The sequence below is a fragment of the Carcharodon carcharias genome, chromosome 36, assembly GCF_017639515.1.
Source record: "Carcharodon carcharias isolate sCarCar2 chromosome 36, sCarCar2.pri, whole genome shotgun sequence".
Classification (NCBI taxonomy): domain Eukaryota; kingdom Metazoa; phylum Chordata; class Chondrichthyes; order Lamniformes; family Lamnidae; genus Carcharodon; species Carcharodon carcharias.
Window position 1 is genome coordinate 717591 of NC_054502.1, and position 17135 is coordinate 734725.

At 45.0% G+C, this 17135-nt stretch overlaps 1 protein-coding gene across 2 annotated transcripts in view; it reads left to right on the forward strand.

Moving 5' to 3' along the window:
• The window catches only part of rnf115a (ring finger protein 115a), a 45475-nt gene that overhangs the window by 11037 nt on the left and 17303 nt on the right, over positions 1-17135 (forward strand). The window contains exons 2-9 of one of the 2 annotated variants that reach the window (XM_041179723.1): positions 615-673; positions 1564-1621; positions 2364-2584; positions 9043-9111; positions 10654-10726; positions 11815-11908; positions 12517-12632; positions 13095-16883. In XM_041179723.1, the coding sequence (XP_041035657.1) occupies positions 615-673; positions 1564-1621; positions 2364-2584; positions 9043-9111; positions 10654-10726; positions 11815-11908; positions 12517-12632; positions 13095-13214 (810 nt within the window). In that variant the 3' untranslated portion in view covers positions 13215-16883. Of the gene's footprint in view, positions 1-614; positions 674-1563; positions 1622-2363; positions 2585-9042; positions 9112-10653; positions 10727-11814; positions 11909-12516; positions 12633-13094; positions 16884-17135 lie in introns of those variants that run through there. The other variant, XM_041179724.1, reaches the window with a different exon arrangement.

A 17135-nucleotide genomic window follows, 5' to 3' on the forward strand; every position in this document is an offset into this window, starting at 1 on the left:
GGTTATGGTACTGGGTTTGTAACCCCAAGATCAAGAGTTCAAATCTCACAATGGCAAACTATGGAACAATGTGACTTCATCTGAAACAGATGGAAACAGGTTTGTACTTGAAAGAGTATCAACAGTTCAAATCTCACAATGGCAAACTATGAAACTATGTAACTTCATCTGAAACAGATGGAAACGGGTTTGTACTCGAAAGAGTTACACACTGCTCGAAAGAGTTACACTTGCTAGAAGCTACATATAGTCACATGCAAGGAACTATCCTCTGCAGGCACAAGGAATATGTCCAGATATTGCCCCTTTTTGGAATAAACAAAAGCATGGGGGACAATAGCTCCCTGGTGCATTTGCCATGGCGACGTCTCAACCAATCAGAGCCGACTTGCCAATCAATCAGCACCCCTTTTCTCATGCAGTATAAATTGTGGTTCCCTTTGAAGTTTGGCATTCCTACATCTGTCCTGATGAGTACAAGACAAAAAGTTTCAACAGCATGTGTCTTTTTCTTTCAGCAATACTCAAGTTCTGTGCTATCAAGCAACTATAGATATGATTCCCGTCTGCCCTTGCCAGGCTGGTTGTAATGGGTGTGTTTTATTCCCTTCCAGGAATACACCTGCCCTCGGTGTGAATCCGGGTTTATAGAGGAGGTCACAGATGAAACGAGGTGTGTGGAGCTTTGTCAATTATTAAGCTGCTGGTCTGACGGTGCAGACTGTCACCAGCATTTGTAACTTGGATATTGGTGGTGTTGATTGTTTAGCAGAGTATTTCCACCTCATCTTTTTAAGCCCAGCAGATGAATATTGGATTATTCAGTGGTGAGAGGCATGTGATACTGGCCTGGTCCTGTGTACAGTTCCAGGCATTTCCACTAGGAAGGTCTGATAGTAGCCTGTAGCAGAAACCAATGCTGATTTCTTTCTTCGAACTCCCGCCCAAAATTTTAGCTTAGAGCGGGGAGGAGGGGTATTGGGCAGGAATGGAGAGGGTGAGGGGAAGAGCTGAGAGTGATTAGGCAGGGGGATTGATGAAGGAATTAGGCAGGAGTGGAGGGGTGGGGGAAGGGACGAGGAAGTGGGCAAAAGGGGGAATTGAGAGTGGAAAGGGGATGAGAGGAGTGGTGTGTGAGGCTAGGAGGGAGAGAGGTAAGGTAGAGGAGCAAAGAGAATGTGAAAGCTGACAGGGAAAAGTGATGTAAGAGAAAGGGGGAGGTGGAGAGTAAGAGGGAATGTGAGGGAGGGAAGAGAATAGCAGGGGAGTGCTGGGGTGAGTTGGGGAGTATGGTGGGACAAGGATTTGAAAGGTGATTTTGGGATATATTTGGAGGGGGACTGATAGGAGCTTTGAAATAAAATGTAAAATTTTGGTGTTGGGTGTGTGAGCAAAAGAGGAGACTATGCCCTTTCACCTGACTCCATCCCTTCCCGAAACACTCTGTGAAAGGGGGCCCGGGTCAATGGGTCTCAGAGTGCTTATGTTGAAGGAAAATGCTTGGGATGAATCTGCAAAGACAGATTATCATTTGCCCTGTATACTGTGCTTGTGTCTCTGCAGCTTCTTGGACAGTGGAACCAATGGACTTGATGATGATTCAGCCACCCAGTTTGCAGAGGTAATTTGGCGGCTGAGAAATATGAACAGGGTACAGTGACTGAATCTGGAATTGAAATCTAGTCCGAGTAAATGGTGACCATGAAACGATGGTCGATTGTTGTAAAAACCCATCTGATTCTTGAATGCCCTTTAAAAAAGGAAATCAGCCATTCTTACCCGGTCTGGCCCACACGTGACTCCAACCCCACAGCAATGTGTTTGACTCTTAATTGCCCTCTGAAATGGCCTAGCAAGCCACTCATTTCAAGGGCAGTTAGGGATGGGCAACAAATGCTGGCTTTAACAGCAATTGCACACATCCATAAAAGAGCAAATTTTTTTAAAAACCCTTTGTACTGTGCATCCAGCCTGTGTTGGACACCTAATAATTCTTTAATACAACAGAAGGAGGATCTTCCTGTCAAGTCTTGTGCTCACACCCGATCATCCTGTATAGTGAGTGCCAACAGGTTATTGCATCGTGGAGGACATCACAGCCCAGTCCGATTCCTCCACCTTCGCCAGGTTCCAGCAAGGACCACTGCTCAATGACCAGGAGCGGGAGGCCTGGCTGATTCCTAACTCTGGAGTGCTGAGATATATTCTGATGGTCTATCTGTTTTCCAACTGGTGAGTGATGCAGTTACCCCTCCAGCAGCCTGCTGGAACTGCCCCGTGTCCCTACTGATGCTGCTGTCCAGTCTCTGCTGCAGTCTCCACCCAGCCCCAGATGGTGTTACAACTCTGTTTCTGTTGTGCAGCTATGGGATCGCACCTTCCTAAACCTGGACCAGACCTTCCTGTTCGTTGATGGGAGACCCTTGCGTAGCGGGACCTCTCTAGATCACGATAGTGGAGAGACAGAGCGAGGAAGCCAGCAGAATGACATCTGGGGTCCCAGCCGGCACACAAGGTTACCAATGGCTAGAAGATACCGATCTCGGGGAACATCGCGCCCTGAGAGGTCTCCAGCCATTGAAGGGTAGGTTAGTTACCAAACCTCTGCCTGCGTTGTGCTGTTAGAACTGGAGGGCCAGTGCTTGGTAGAAGTAATCAGCTTTTGCTATTTGTTCTGTGCATTTAGTCTTCTGTTCTATTTCCTAATGTCTCTTGCAGGTGCTGACTCTTGCTTGGTGCAGGATCTGTGATTCATTGCCCCCCCCCCCATACTCACTTCACGTGTGGCCCTGGGCAACAAGCATCGCAGCTAAGACCAGTCCTGTTCTTGGTTAACATCAGCAATGGTCTCAATTGTAATGAGGAGCAGGATTCCTGGCTGAATATTTTTCCCTGCTGGCCTGACTCAGGCCCCCGAACTATAAGTAGCAACTACTGCTGCCCAGTTATACTTGAAATTTACTTGGAAGTAACTCCATGCTACATTGGGGACAGCAATTACTCTCAGAGAATGTGAATTAGGGAGGGAGGCACTGCTGAAACGATTTCAGTGTGACCTAGCACTGGAGTGCAACGTCAACGGAGTACTGGGAGTTTGGTGAGTTCAGGGAGCTCGGTGAGGAGGGGAGGGAGGTGCTCCCATGCTTTTTCTAACTTGTTCATCCTCGAGGAACAAGTTCTTGCTCTACTACAGGGAAGAAGCTAGATGATTTGGTGAGTACCTGGTGTGTGGTTAGTCTATTCTATTCCTAAGGTTTAAAGTAGTAAGGAATTTGTGGTAAGATTAATAGAATACATAATTATTTTATTCAATTATTTGTTTTATTTAATTTTTTATTTTAATTAGTTAATAAAAACACATAAGGATGGCAGGACAGGTGATGTAACATGGCTGCAGCATGTGGGAGCTACCGACACCAGTGTGACACTAGTCAGGGCAAATATGTCTTCAGTAAGTGTCTGCAGTTCAGCTCAGAGTTATTGAACTGGAAGCTGAGCTGCAGACACTGCAACATATCAGGAAGAGGGAAAGTTACCTGGACGTTTTGTACCAGGACATGGTCACACCCCTTAGGAGAGTGTCTTACGATTTGGAAAGTCGTCAGGGACAGGAGGGTATGACTGTGAGTGAGGCAGGTAAGGGGACCCAGAAGGCAGAAGTGTCAGCCTCTGCAATTTCCAAAGGTTTGAGGTTCTTTCAGCTTGTTTGCTTGAGAGTGGGGGCTGCAGGCTGGTTCTGTGGTACAGGAAGCCATTCAAGTGGGGGGAGCAAACAGGATGTAATGGTAGTAGGAGACAGTATAGTGTAGGGGATTGACACTGTTCTCTGCAGCAATGAGTGAGAGGCTGTGTTGTCTGCCCAGTGGCAGGGTTCAGGGCATTTGCTCAAGGCTCGAGAGGAACTTACAGAACTTACAGTGGGAGGGGTAGGATCTACTTGTCCATGTAGGTACCATTGACATAAGCAGGACAAGGAAGGAGGCTCTGGGTAGTCAGTATGAGGAACTAGACACCGAATTAAGAAGCATAACCTGCAAATTGGCAAAGGACAAATAAAATTAGAGAAATGAATGTGTGGCTCAAAGCCCAGTGTGGGAAAAGTGGGCTCTGGTTCGTGGGGCACTGGCATCAGTACTTGGGAAAGTGGGGGCTGTAATGTTGGCTCAGTCAACACCTGAACCATAGTGGAACCAATGTTCTAGCAAGCCACGGAACTAAGAAAGTAGAGAAGATTTTAAACTAAACAAGGGGGGTGAGGGATCAAGCTTGGATAGATATAGCAAATCAAGGGGTAGAGTCATGACAGGAGAGCAAAATAGTAAAATGGGAAATGAGGGTCAGAGAATGGCAGGAAGGGAAAGAGAGAGAGAAAAACATAGGAATACACTAGTAGTCAAGACTAGATGTTACAAAAATAACAAAAAGATAAAACTAAAGGCTCTGTATCTGAATGTGCGTAGCATTCATAACAAAGTAAATGAATTGAAAGCGCACATTGAAGTAAATAAATATGATCTGATAGCCATTACAGAGAAGTAGCTGCAGGTTGACAAAGATTGGGTCCTGAAGGTTGAGGGGTATATGACCTTCAAGAAGAACAGAAAGCTAGGTAAAGGTAGAGAAGTAGCACTGTTAATCAAGCATTACCTTGGTTCAGGACATCAGGACATAGAATCAGTTCCGGTGAAGATGAGGAATAGCAGTGGAAAGAAGTCACTAGTGAGAATGGTCTACAGGCTCCCTAACAGTAACCACAATATAGGACAAAGTATACAAGAATAAATATTGGGTGCTTGTAATAAAGGGACAGCGACAATCGAGGGTGATTTTAATCTACATATAAATTGGAAAAATCAGATTGGCAGTAGTAGCTTGGATGAGGAGTTCATAGAATGCTTTCAAGATAGATAGTTTCTAAGAGCAGCTTGTTGTGGAACCAACCAAAGAGCAGGTTATATTAGACTTGGCATTGTGTAATGTGACAGGATTAATTAATGACCTCAGAGTAGAGGCACCACTAGGTAGCAGTGACCACAATGTGATTGAATTTTACATCCAGTTTGAAAGGGAGAAGAGTGAATCTAAGACGAGTATTTTAAAATTAAATATGGGAAAGTATATGGGCATGAAAGCTGACCTAGCTGAAGTGAACTGGGATACTAGGCTAGGGGGTAGATCAATAGAGAAGCAGTGGCAGACATTTATGGGGATATTTCAGAATACACAGAATAAGTATATTCCTACTAAAAAGAAAAACTAAGGGGAGGACCCACCGTTCGTGGCTAACTAAAGAAGTTAAGGAAAGCATCAGTCTTAAGGAAAAAGCATATTACTGCTCAAAGGTGAGTGGCAGGACAGATGATTGGTCAGAATATAAAGAACAGCAGAGAATGACTAAAAGCTTAATCAGGAGAAAGAAATGAGTATGAGAGGAAGCTAGCTAGAAATGTAAAAACGGATAGCAAGAGTTTCTACAGGTATTTGAAAAGGAAAAGAGTGAGTAAAGTGAGTGTTGTCCTCTATAGAGTGTCAGTGGGGAGTTAATAGTAGAGGAAAAGGAAATGGCGGATGAAATGAACAGATATTTTGCTTCTGTGTTCACTATAAAAGATACAAAAAGCATTCCAGTGAAGCTATAAATCAGGAGGTAGAAGGGTGCGGGGAACTTGGTGAAATTACAATTGCCAGGGAAGCAATACTGAGCAAACTGATGGAGCTGTGGACTGACAAGTCTCTGGATGAAAGTGACTTCATCCTAGGGTCTTAAAAGAGGTGGCTAATGAAATAGTAGATGCATTGGTGTTAATTTTTCAAAATTCACCAGATTCTGGAGAGGTTCCATCAGCCTAAAAAGTAGCAAATATAACCCCTCTATTCAAGAAGGGAGGGAGGCAGAAAACAGGAAACTATAGGCCAGTTAGCTTGACATCTGTCGTGGGTAAACTGTTAGAGTCGATCATTAAAGAAATTATAGCTGGGTACTTGGAGAAACTCAAGGTAGTCAGGAAGAGCCAGCATGGTTTTGTGAAAGGGAAATCATGTTTAACCAATTTATTGGAGTTCTTTGAAGGAGTAACATGTGCAGTGGATAAAGGGGAGCCTGTAGATGTACTTACTGTACTTGGATTTCCAGAAGGCATTTGATAAGGTGCCACATCAAAGGTTATTACAGAAAATACAAGCTCATGGTGTAGGGAGTGACATATTAGCATGGATAGAAGATTGGCTGGCTGGCAGAAAGCAAACAGTATGCATAAATGGGTCTCTTTCTGATTGGCAGATTATGATGAACGGAGTTCCGTAGGGGTCTGTGCTGGGTCCTGAACTTTTACAATTCACATCAATGACTTAGATAAGGGGAGTGAAGACATGGTAGCTAAATTTGTAGATGGCACAAAGATAGGTCAGAAAGTATGTTGTGAAGAGGACATGAGATTGCAGATGGATATAGATAGGTTCAGTGAGTGGGCAAAAACATGGCAGATGGAATATAATGTGGGAAAATGTGAAGTTGTTCACTCTGGCAGGAAGAATAAAGAAGCAGAGTATTAATTAAACAGAGAACAGCTGCAGAATTCGGAGTTGCAGAGGGATCTGGGTGTTCTACTGCGTGAGTCACAATAAGTTAGTATGCAGGTACAGCATGTAATTAAGGTGGCTAATGGAATGTTATCCTTTATTACAAGAAGCATTGAACATTGAAGTGAGGATGTTGTGTTTCAGTTATACAGGGCAATGGTGAGACCACATCTTGAATATGTGCAGTTTTAGTCTCCTTATTTAAGGAAGGATGTAAATACGTTGGAGGCGGTTCAGAGGAGGTTTACTAGATTAATACCTGGAATGAGTGGGTTGTCTGATGAGGACAGGTTGGACAAACTGGGCCTTGTTTCCACTGGAGTTGAGAAGAGTGAGGGGTGATTTGATTGAAGTATGTAAGATCCTGAACGGCCTTGACAAGGTGGACATGGAAAGGATGTTTCCTCTTGTGGGTGAGTCCAGAACTAGGGGGTCACTGTTTTAAAATTAGGGGTCGCCCTTTTAGGACAGAGATGAGGATTTTTTTTTCTCTAGAGGTTGTGCAACTTTGGAACTCTGCCTCAGAAAACGGAAGAGAGGGGGTCATTGAATATTTTTAAGGCAGAAGGAGATAGATTCTTGTTTAGGCAAGGGAATCATAGGTTATCAGGGGTAGATGGGAATGTGGAATTTGAAACACAAACAGATCAGCCATGATCTTACTGAATAGTGGAGCAGGCTCGAGGAGCTGAATGGCCTATTTCTGCTCCTATTTCATATGCTCGATACAGAACCCGGTGTCCTCCAGAGTACTGAGGTGTTTGCATACAGCAAGGCATAAACAACATTTTTTCTCTGAGGGCTGTGAGAGTTTGGATTTCTCTTCCTCAACAGGTGGCTGGGGCAGAGTCTTTGAATATCTTTAAGGCAGAGGTGGATAATTCTTGATAAGCCAGGGAGTGAAAGGTCATCAGGGGTATGCAGGAATGTGAAGTTGAGTTTAAAATGAGATCATCCATGAACTTGTTGAATGGCAGAGCAGGCTCGATGGGCTGAGTGGACTACTCCTGATCCTAATTTGTATGTTCATATGTAACATTCAGGCTGGGGCTGATAAGTAGCAAGAATAAGTTTGCATCACACCAGTGCCAGGCAATGGTTATCTACAACAAGAGAGAACCTAACCATCTCCCCATGACGTTCAATGGCATTACAGTCACTGAATCCCTCACAATCAACATCCTCAGAGTTACCATTGACCAGAAACTGAACTGGACCAGCCATATAAATACTGTGGATACAAGAGCAGGTCAGAGGCTAGGAATTCTGCAACTAGTAACTCACCACCTGACTCCCCATAGCCTGTCCACCACCTACAAGGCACAAACTGGGAGTGTGACTAAATACTCTGCACTTTCCTGGATTAGTGCAACTCCAACAGCACTTGAGAAGTTCAACACCATCCAGGACAAAGCAACCCACTTGATCGGCACCCATTGACCACTTTAAACATTCACTTCCTCCACCACTGACACATAGTAGCAGCAGTGTGTACCATCTACAAGATGCAGTGTGGAAACTCACCAAGGCTCCTTCAACAGCGCCTTCCAAATCCAAAACCTCTACCACCTAGTAGGACAAGGGCAGCAGATACATGGGAATACCACCACCTGGAAGTTTCCCTCCAAGCTACACATCATCCTGACTTGGAACTATATCGCTGTTCCTTCACTGTCACTGAGTCAAAATCCTGGAACTCCCTTTCAAACAACACTGTGGGTGTACCTACACCACATGGACTGCAGCGGTTCAAGAAGGCAGCTCACCACCACCTTCTCGAGGGGCAATTAGGGACAGGTAATAAATAAAAACAGAAAATGCTGGAAAAACTCCAGGTCTGACAGCATCTGTGGAGAGAGAAACAGTTAACGTTTCAAGTCGGTATGATCCTTCAGAGCTAAGGAGAAGTAGAAATGTGATGAAATTTATACTGTTTATAGGGGGTGGAGCAGGTGAAGCTGGATAGAAGGCCAGAGATAGGTGGGGGCGAAGGAGAGATTAGGAAGAGATGTCATGGATAACCATTAACAATCCCTTTAACTTTTTGTCTAAGACATCTTTTCTCAATCTCTCTTTCGCCCCCACCTTCTATCCAGCTTCACCTGCTCCACCCCCTGTAAACAGTATAAATTTCATCACATTTCTACTTCCCTTTAACTCTGAAGAAGGATCATACAGACTCGAAACATTAACACTATTTCTCTCTCCACAGATGATGTCAGACTCGCTGAGTTTTTTCAGCATTTTCTGTTTCTATTTCAGATTTCCAGCATCCGCGGTGTTTTGCTTTTATCTATGGGTAATAAATGTTGGGGCTGAGCCACCAACTCTCACATCCCATGAATAAATGAAACAATTGAAACTCCATGTGTTTCCCAGGTGACCTCTTGAACCCCAGTGGTTTCCTGGACACTGTCTGCATGACTGGCTGTGGCTCATTTCTTGTCTTTTGTGTATTTACAGAATAATCCAGCAGCTGTTTGCAGGACTCTTCAATGCTGGAATCTCAGGCTCTCCGCAGACATTCTCCTGGTAAGTGCAACATACTCTGCACCTTTCATTTCCCAATCTCTCCCTCTCTTCACTGTCCCCCCCTCCAAACCCCCTTGGGACAGTGCAGAGGGAACTTTACTCTGTATCTAATCCCGTGTCCTGGGAGTGTTTGATGGGGACAGTGTAGAGGGAGCTTTACTCTGTATCTAACCCTATGCTGTACCTGTCCTGGGAGTGTTTGATGGGGACGGTGTAGAGGGAGCTTTACTCTGTATCTAACCCCGTGCTGTACCTGTCCTGGAAGTGTTTGATGGGGACGGTGTAGAGGGAGCTTTACTCTGTATCTAACCCCGTGATGTACCTGTCCTGGGAGTGTTTGATGGGGACAGTGTAGAGGGAGATTTACTCTGTATCTAACCCTGTGCTGTACCTGTCCTGGGAGTATTTGATGGGGACAGTGTAGAGGGAGCTTTACTCTGTATCTAATCCTATGCTGTACCTGTCCTGGGAGTGTTTGATGGGGACAGTGTAGAGGGAGCTTTACTCTGTATCTAACCCCGTGCTGTACCTGTCCTGGGAGTGTTTGATGGGGACAGTGTAGAGGGAGCTTTACTCTGTATCTAACCCCGTGCTGTACCTGTCCTGGGAGTGTTTGATGGGGACAGTGTAGAGAGAGCTTTACTCTGTATCTAACCCCGTGCTGTACCTGTCCTGGGAGTGTTTGATGGGGACAGTGTAGAGGGAGCTTTACTCTGTATCTAACCCCGTGCTGTACCTGTCCTGGGAGTGTTTGATGGGGACAGTGTAGAGGGAGTTTTACTCTGTATCTAACCCCGTGCTGTACCTGTCCTGGGAGTGTTTGATGGGGACAGTGTAGAGGGAGCTTTACTCTGTATCTAACCCCGTGCTGTACCTGTCCTGGGAGTGTTTGATGGGGACAGTGTAGAGAGAGCTTTACTCTGTATCTAACCCCGTGCTGTACCTGTCCTGGGAGTGTTTGATGGGGACAGTGTAGAGGGAGTTTTACTCTGTATCTAACCCCGTGCTGTACCTGTCCTGGGAGTGTTTGATGGGGACAGTGTAGAGGGAGCTTTACTCTGTATCTAACCCCGTGCTGTACCTGTCCTGGGAGTGTTTGATGGGGACAGTGTAGAGGGAGCTTTACTCTGTATCTAACCCCGTGCTGTACCTGTCCTGGGAGTGTTTGATGGGGACAGTGTAGAGGGAGCTTTACTCTGTATCTAACCCCGTGCTGTACCTGTCCTGGGAGTGTTTGATGGGGACAGTGTAGAGGGAGTTTTACTCTGTATCTAACCCCGTGCTGTACCTGTCCTGGGAGTGTTTGATGGGGACGGTGTAGAGGGAGCTTTACTCTGTATCTAACCCCGTGCTGTACCTGTCCTGGGAGTGTTTGATGGGGACAGTGTAGAGGGAGCTTTATTCCAAATCAACCCTATGCTGGTGCTACCCTGGGAATGCAGTGTATGTGGGGTAACGAACAGAAATTTGCAAATTTTGGTGATTTATTCATGGAGTAACCCTGTGTTGGTGAAGTGTTCTCCATTTCTTCTCCTTCCTGAGGAGTGGGATGCTGCACTCAAACCCTGCCGATTATGCCTGGGGACAGAGCGGACTCGACGCCGTTATTACACAGGTGAGTCAGTTCAGTCCCAATGCTTATTGAAGTGTTTTAGGTTTCCTGCGCTTGAGTTTGAGTTGTTTTAAAGAGGCAGCTAAGTCTTTAACAAACAATGATTTAAAGATAAAACACATTGTCTCTTTGACCTGGATTTTTACAATTACTATCCCTCCTTCCCTCTCTCCTTTTTTACTTGTGTCACAGACACCCTTTGTCTTCATGTCATTCGCTTTCTCTCCCATTCCATCGAATTACTTACTTTTTTTTTGCTTGTTACTCTTTTTCTGTTTTCTTTCCTCTGTATCCATTGTGCTTTTACTGCTCTTTTGGCCACCATGTCTGTGCTGAGCTCTCACAGATTCTGTGTCACTTCCATTTTGTTTGCCTGTAGTTCAGCTGCTCAATTTCTATTCTCTGACCAGCCAGTGATCTTCATTCTCCAGTACTGAGTAATATGGGTGGGCACAGTATAACTCACACTAGTTTCATGGTGCTCTGCTGGACATCACACTGAGACATCACAGGAGGATACAGGCATGTGCCTGTGACTTTCGTACTGATCTCAGTAACACAGACACTGGAAATCAGGGTGGTCTTATGTCTTTTGCCCCGCATCCCGCCCTCATGTGCAGAAGCTGGGAGGTGATTACTAGCCTGGCCAGTTGGTTGGGGTATGGTCCATAGGGAAAAGGTAAGAGCGATGTACGCTCTCTGATGGATCTGCGAGTGACACGTTCTTTGCGATATGGCACCATCAGGAGCAACACATGCCCGAGCTTCCTTTGCCAGTCAGCACTGAGGTAGTTGGCTTGCTTTTGGGACATTCCAAGAGGTCTCAGCATTGCTGTCTGCTGACCCTTGCTGGAAAGTGTGTGCGCGTGTGTGTGTGTGTACATGCTCAAAAATGGTGAGTATTTTTTGTAACGCTCTCTCCCCCTAGTTAAACTCCCTGCTTCCCTCCTTCCTCACAGAGTGCACTTGTAGAATTGTTAGCAAGAGTTATGGCCTGATGGAGAGGAGAAAATTGCAAAGTCCCTAGCAGGTTAAAGGCTGATTACAACCAGCCATATCATTGATCTCAAATCACTGCTTCCCTTCCACAGCTTCTGGGACAACTAGAAAACACAGGACCTCCCCCGGCAGATAAAGACAAAATCACAGCCCTCCCGACAGTGCACGTCACACAGGAGCAGATCGGTGCGTGCCATTCATTCCCAATCTGTAACGAGTTCTACTATAACTGTCTGTATTTCCAGACTGTTCCAGGGTGTGGGGTATTAATGGGACAGGGGGAGGCAGATGTTAAACTGATTCCAGAAATTGCAAGGTTTCATTTATTCACTAACTGACACTGAGTTACAGGGTATGAATCAGCTGAGAATTGAAGCCTGTCACTCAGGGAAAGCAATTTGGGAAACTCGGTGTCTCAACACTAGGAATTGTTAAAACATTGAACAGCAAAGTCTATTTTTTGTAATTGCTAATGCTCCTGTACCTCGGTCCAGATCTTAGGATAGTGGGGAGGCACGAGTGAGAGATGTTGGGGGAGAGATGGTAGAAGGAGTTAACGAGAGTCACTGAGTGAAGCAGTGAGCAAAGGAACACAATGGTCTACAGAGGGACATTGCAGATACATCTGTTGGACAGTTGGACCCTCTGCACTGGGACTGGTGTTTGACATGAGGATGGGGTAACAAATAGTTAGGGGAGGTGATAATGGGGAGTTGTAGGACTTTGTACATTAAGAAATAAAGCAGAATTGTTGCTTGTGTGTTTATGTAAACCTCTGCCTTGTGTTGCTGTAGATTCAGGTTTAGAATGTCCGGTGTGTAAAGAGGATTATCTCCTTGGGGAACAAGTTCGACAGCTGCCCTGCAATCACTTCTTCCACAGCGACTGCATCGTACCCTGGTTAGAACTGGTGAGTCTTTTTGTCCAACAATAGTTTTATTAAAATACCACACTTGCTCGCTGTTGGTGTGTTGGCTTCTCTCGTGCAGGTTTCCCAAGTAGAAAATGTGTTTGTGAAGCAGTGGGACTCTGTGCAGAGAATGGAAATACCACAGTAACCTTACAGTCTAGCAGGGAGTCTGTGCCCCTACGTCTCAGTTGGGAATCCTCCCATCCTTCATCACTCTCCTGCACCTAGATCAGCCCCTATCTGTAATTGGATCTGTTTTAAAATGCCAACCATTGGATAGATTACTTGAAGATTTTCTGCATGCTTGTTTGCTGTACTGTGGTAAGATGATTGAACTGTAACGCTCCTAGAGTCTGCATTAATAATGCACAGAGTGAAATATCCATGATATATTTCGTGACTGCAGTCTGATTACTCTGGGATTTGCAGTATTTCATTCTCAAGCACCCTGTTCTGTTCCAGCATGACACCTGTCCCGTGTGTCGCAAGAGTTTGAATGGAGAGGTCACCATGGGTCATCGGCAAACTTCAGAGGAGTTATCCGGCAGTGAAACCCGGCAGCGGGACCCCTGGACATACTAAAGGACTCTGCAGGAAGTACTTTGCACCCCAACCCCTGCATAACTCGATCAGTAATATTGTTACTTCTATTGTAAATTATATATATTAAAGAAAGAAGTGGGCACGTGCCACAGCTGAGTGGCTGCACCTAAACTGATGGCATTTACAGGGGGCCTATCTTTCATTCTGTGAATTATGTGTTTAACAATGTGGGATCGATTCGCTTTTCAATGGTTGCACAAAAATAATAGTTTTATGCTCAGTTTGTTCGAACCTTGCTTCGTTCAAAACGCCATGGCAAATTGATTTTAATTTCACCAGTGGAAAATTCCACTTTTCAAAGCTCGTAAGATATTTTTTGTAGTAAGAGGGCATGAGGGAGGTTGTGGGTGAAAGATTAGACAATCCCGGTGAAATGACGGGTGGATCTGTGAAAATAAATGGGAATGCTGCTGGTTTTGTTCCAGGAAGGCCTTGACTATCGAGAGACTGATGGGGTGGCAGTGGTGGTGGAGAAGAGAGAGAGTCAGCGCTGAAATATTGCAGTACCAGACAGACTCTCACAAAGACACAAAAAGAAACTATTAAAGCCCTTGAACCATTGTGCCAAATATAAACTGACTGATTGTCATTCTCATACCCCAGAAATATGTGTTTAAAAATCTGGGGGTCTGGATTAGAATATACCTTTCCAGTCAATGGCCACAGGGCACAATCTGTTTGGATTCCCTCCACTGTGCATCCCCATTTTATGCCCCCAACTGAAAGTGAGGATATGGGTCCCACAAGAGCTAGCCACCCTTGACACCTTGCAGAGTGATTATTCATCAAGGGTGAGCCGAGAGAGCATATGTTAGCAGAATGTTTAGCTGTGGGAGTATTCGTCATTGATCCTGACATCCACACTTGTGCACTTTCCAGCGGGGTGTCACTGAGTAGCACTCAGGAGCAGAGACTCTGCCTGCTTCCCTCCCTCCCTCAAGGCTTTACTAGCTAACCAATCGCGTCATACCCAATACATGGTCTGACTGTAAAGGTTTTCCTCCTGCAGGCTCCAGATTTAATTCCTGATCTGCATCATTCAGCCCCTCATCGTAGGATTCCACTTTCAGATCTTAAACTGAGTGCTGATGAGTTCCTAGGGTCATTACACCCAATGCAGTTGAAAGTGGCTACTCCCCAGACGGCCCTTACCCAGCACTCCACGTTGAGCTAGTTCTCAAAATCCTCAGAGATAAAAACAAAAAACTGCGGATGCTGGAAATCCAAAACAAAAACACCTGAAAAAACTCAGCAGGTCCGGCAGCATCGGCGGAGAAGAGCACAGTTGACGTTTGGAGGGTCATGAGGACTCGAAACGTCAACTTTGCTCCTCTCCACCGATGCTGCCAGGACCTGCTGAGTTTTTCCAGGTATTTCTGTTTTTGCCTCAAAATCCTCCCCAGTCTTATGAGGCGGTCTGGGATTGGTTCTAAGAACTGTCTCATGGAGGATGTCTGCAAACGGCTTTCACTCTCTAGCTCCCCGTTAGCACCTTGCATTTACAGCCAGGTATCCTAGCCACTTCAGGCAGCCTTTAAAAACCCATGTAGTTAAGACATCCTCTAACAAACAGCATAGTGCAGAAAAAACGGCAGGTCACAGGAAGGGAACTCAAGAACACAAGAACGAGTAAATAATTACAGGGGCGGTATGTTACCTCTTGCCCTCACTTAGGCTGGAAGCACTGATCTCAGCGACAGCTTTCCTCAGTTGTTTTACTGCATCCCCTAGTGGGCAGTGATATTATAGCACGCTCAGGAACCAGGGACAATTGGAAACTGGGGAGCAGAGTTTTCTATATTTAGTATCTCCTTCCTCCTATGCTTCTCCCGCACTTCATCTCCACAGGCACTGATTCTTGCTGGGGGATGGATCTATAAACTCCAAGAGATCTCAGCTACTTGGCCATAGTCACGACTCCTCAGTTCAATAGCAAGTGTCAGTAGGAGATTCAATTTCCAAGGCTTGTATTGCTGTATTGAATCGGATTTGGTGAATTTTTGAAAACCTTTTCATATTTCCAAAGAGCACTTGTTTGTGTTGAGCAGGATGTGCTTGACAAATCAGGGTCAAACCATCCTTGGATTAACTGCCGAAGCTCATAAATCCTAATGAGCGGGAAATCTTCATTTTTAATCATATTCTGACAGTATTCATGAAGGAGAATTCCTCTTTCTGTTACCTCTTCAACCTACAACGTCATCCAGAGGGTATGTTCATTGGAGCAAGGAGAGCAGTGGCATTAATGAAAGTGTTCCACAATACGGTATTCTGAAAGGCAACATTCAGACCCGGAGGGAGAGTTAGAGGTCAGAGCCTCTTGTGTATGAGACACAAGGAGTTGCTGATATTTCACACTGGTAGGTTCTGAGCTACTATGTTGGTTACAAAGGAGCAAATGGCAAAGGGAGCGGTGACTGGGGAAAGGAAGTGCTTGAAAAATGACACACTGTCACAGTGAAAATAGCACTGGGCAATTTCATAAACATCTTTGTCATTTATTTATGTAATCAGTTCTTTCACAAATACTAAAATTGGCTACAACTTGGATGGGTTTGTAAATAGTGATGCATGAAGTTTAATTAAAATCTTGACAGTGTGATCTACTTTCAACAGTAACCAATGTGGAACTTAGTACAGCCATTAGTTTAATCCTAAAACCCAGAATTGCCCATTGGTTTTAACTCTGAATCTGTGCAGTGGAAGATATTGGTTTGCATGGGGTAAAAATGTATGACAGTTTAAGTTATCTCTGGTCTGGGACTTGGGCCTGTGGAGTGAGCTGTGATTGTTCAGCACCACTTTCCAGCCATGAGGGGAGCAGTACACTTTTGGTTACTCGCTAAGGACAGAGACATGTCACTGCAGCACCGACTCTGAACTCTGTATAGCAAAGGGCCACCCACCAACATGTAACATTGTCCCTTGTGCTTCATCCCTGAAACTGCAGCAAGGAGAGAAAGAAACCTAATACAATCTGAACTTTATAAATGTGTACAAGATCTTTCAGGACAGAAGGAGGCCATTCAGCCTGTGAAACCTGTGCCAGCTCTATGAAAGAGCTGTTTAATCTAGGTCCACATGCCAGCTTAGTTTTGCAGGTATTGCTCCTGTCCAAAATGTATCCAAACAATATGCTCTGACTCCAACCCCTGGCTTTAACTGCAGGTCCTTGCCCTGGTGCCAGCTTATTTACTGCAGTGACTGTACAATGTACCTGTCATACCGAGTATGCACAGGAGATAAAATGGAGGCACACACAAGTCATACAATAGCAGACAGGAACAAATTGCTCCCTTTGCCTGGTGCATCTGAAAACCCAGTGTCTACTGTATTATTACCTTCATTAAGGATCACACCTTTTATTTTAGATAGACTGCCTTTCACGTTCACTATACTACCCCACCCAAAGCATTGTATGAGTGTGTTAATTGGTGATGCAGTTAAAAATGAAACAGGAGCCAAATTCTGCATTAAGAACCACTGTCAAACTCGTCAAATAAAATGAATTAAGAATGAAACAGTTCTGCTCACTAGAAGACCCTCATCTGGTATTGCATTATGTTTTTTTGTAGTTGTAAATGTTTAACTCTGCTCTGTCATTGGTTTAAAGGTTTTTATTTTGTAAATAAACCGAAAGAAAATTGAGAGATGGTTTCCACTTGTCCAGCCTGTCTGCACTGTGTCTTTTGCAGCTTTCTACAATAGTAAGCCACAGAGCAGGAAGGACTTCTAGCTTGGCCTGTGCTAATTTAGCAGAGTCCAATCAAACTAGCAGTTGTGTTGGCCTCAGTTCCTCTGGGCTTAAGGAAGGGACAGGGTTTCTGTGCATGCTCACCCTCCTTTGTCTTCATGGCTCCTGCTCCATCCGAAATCTCCCTTGCTGCCTTGATGTGGTGG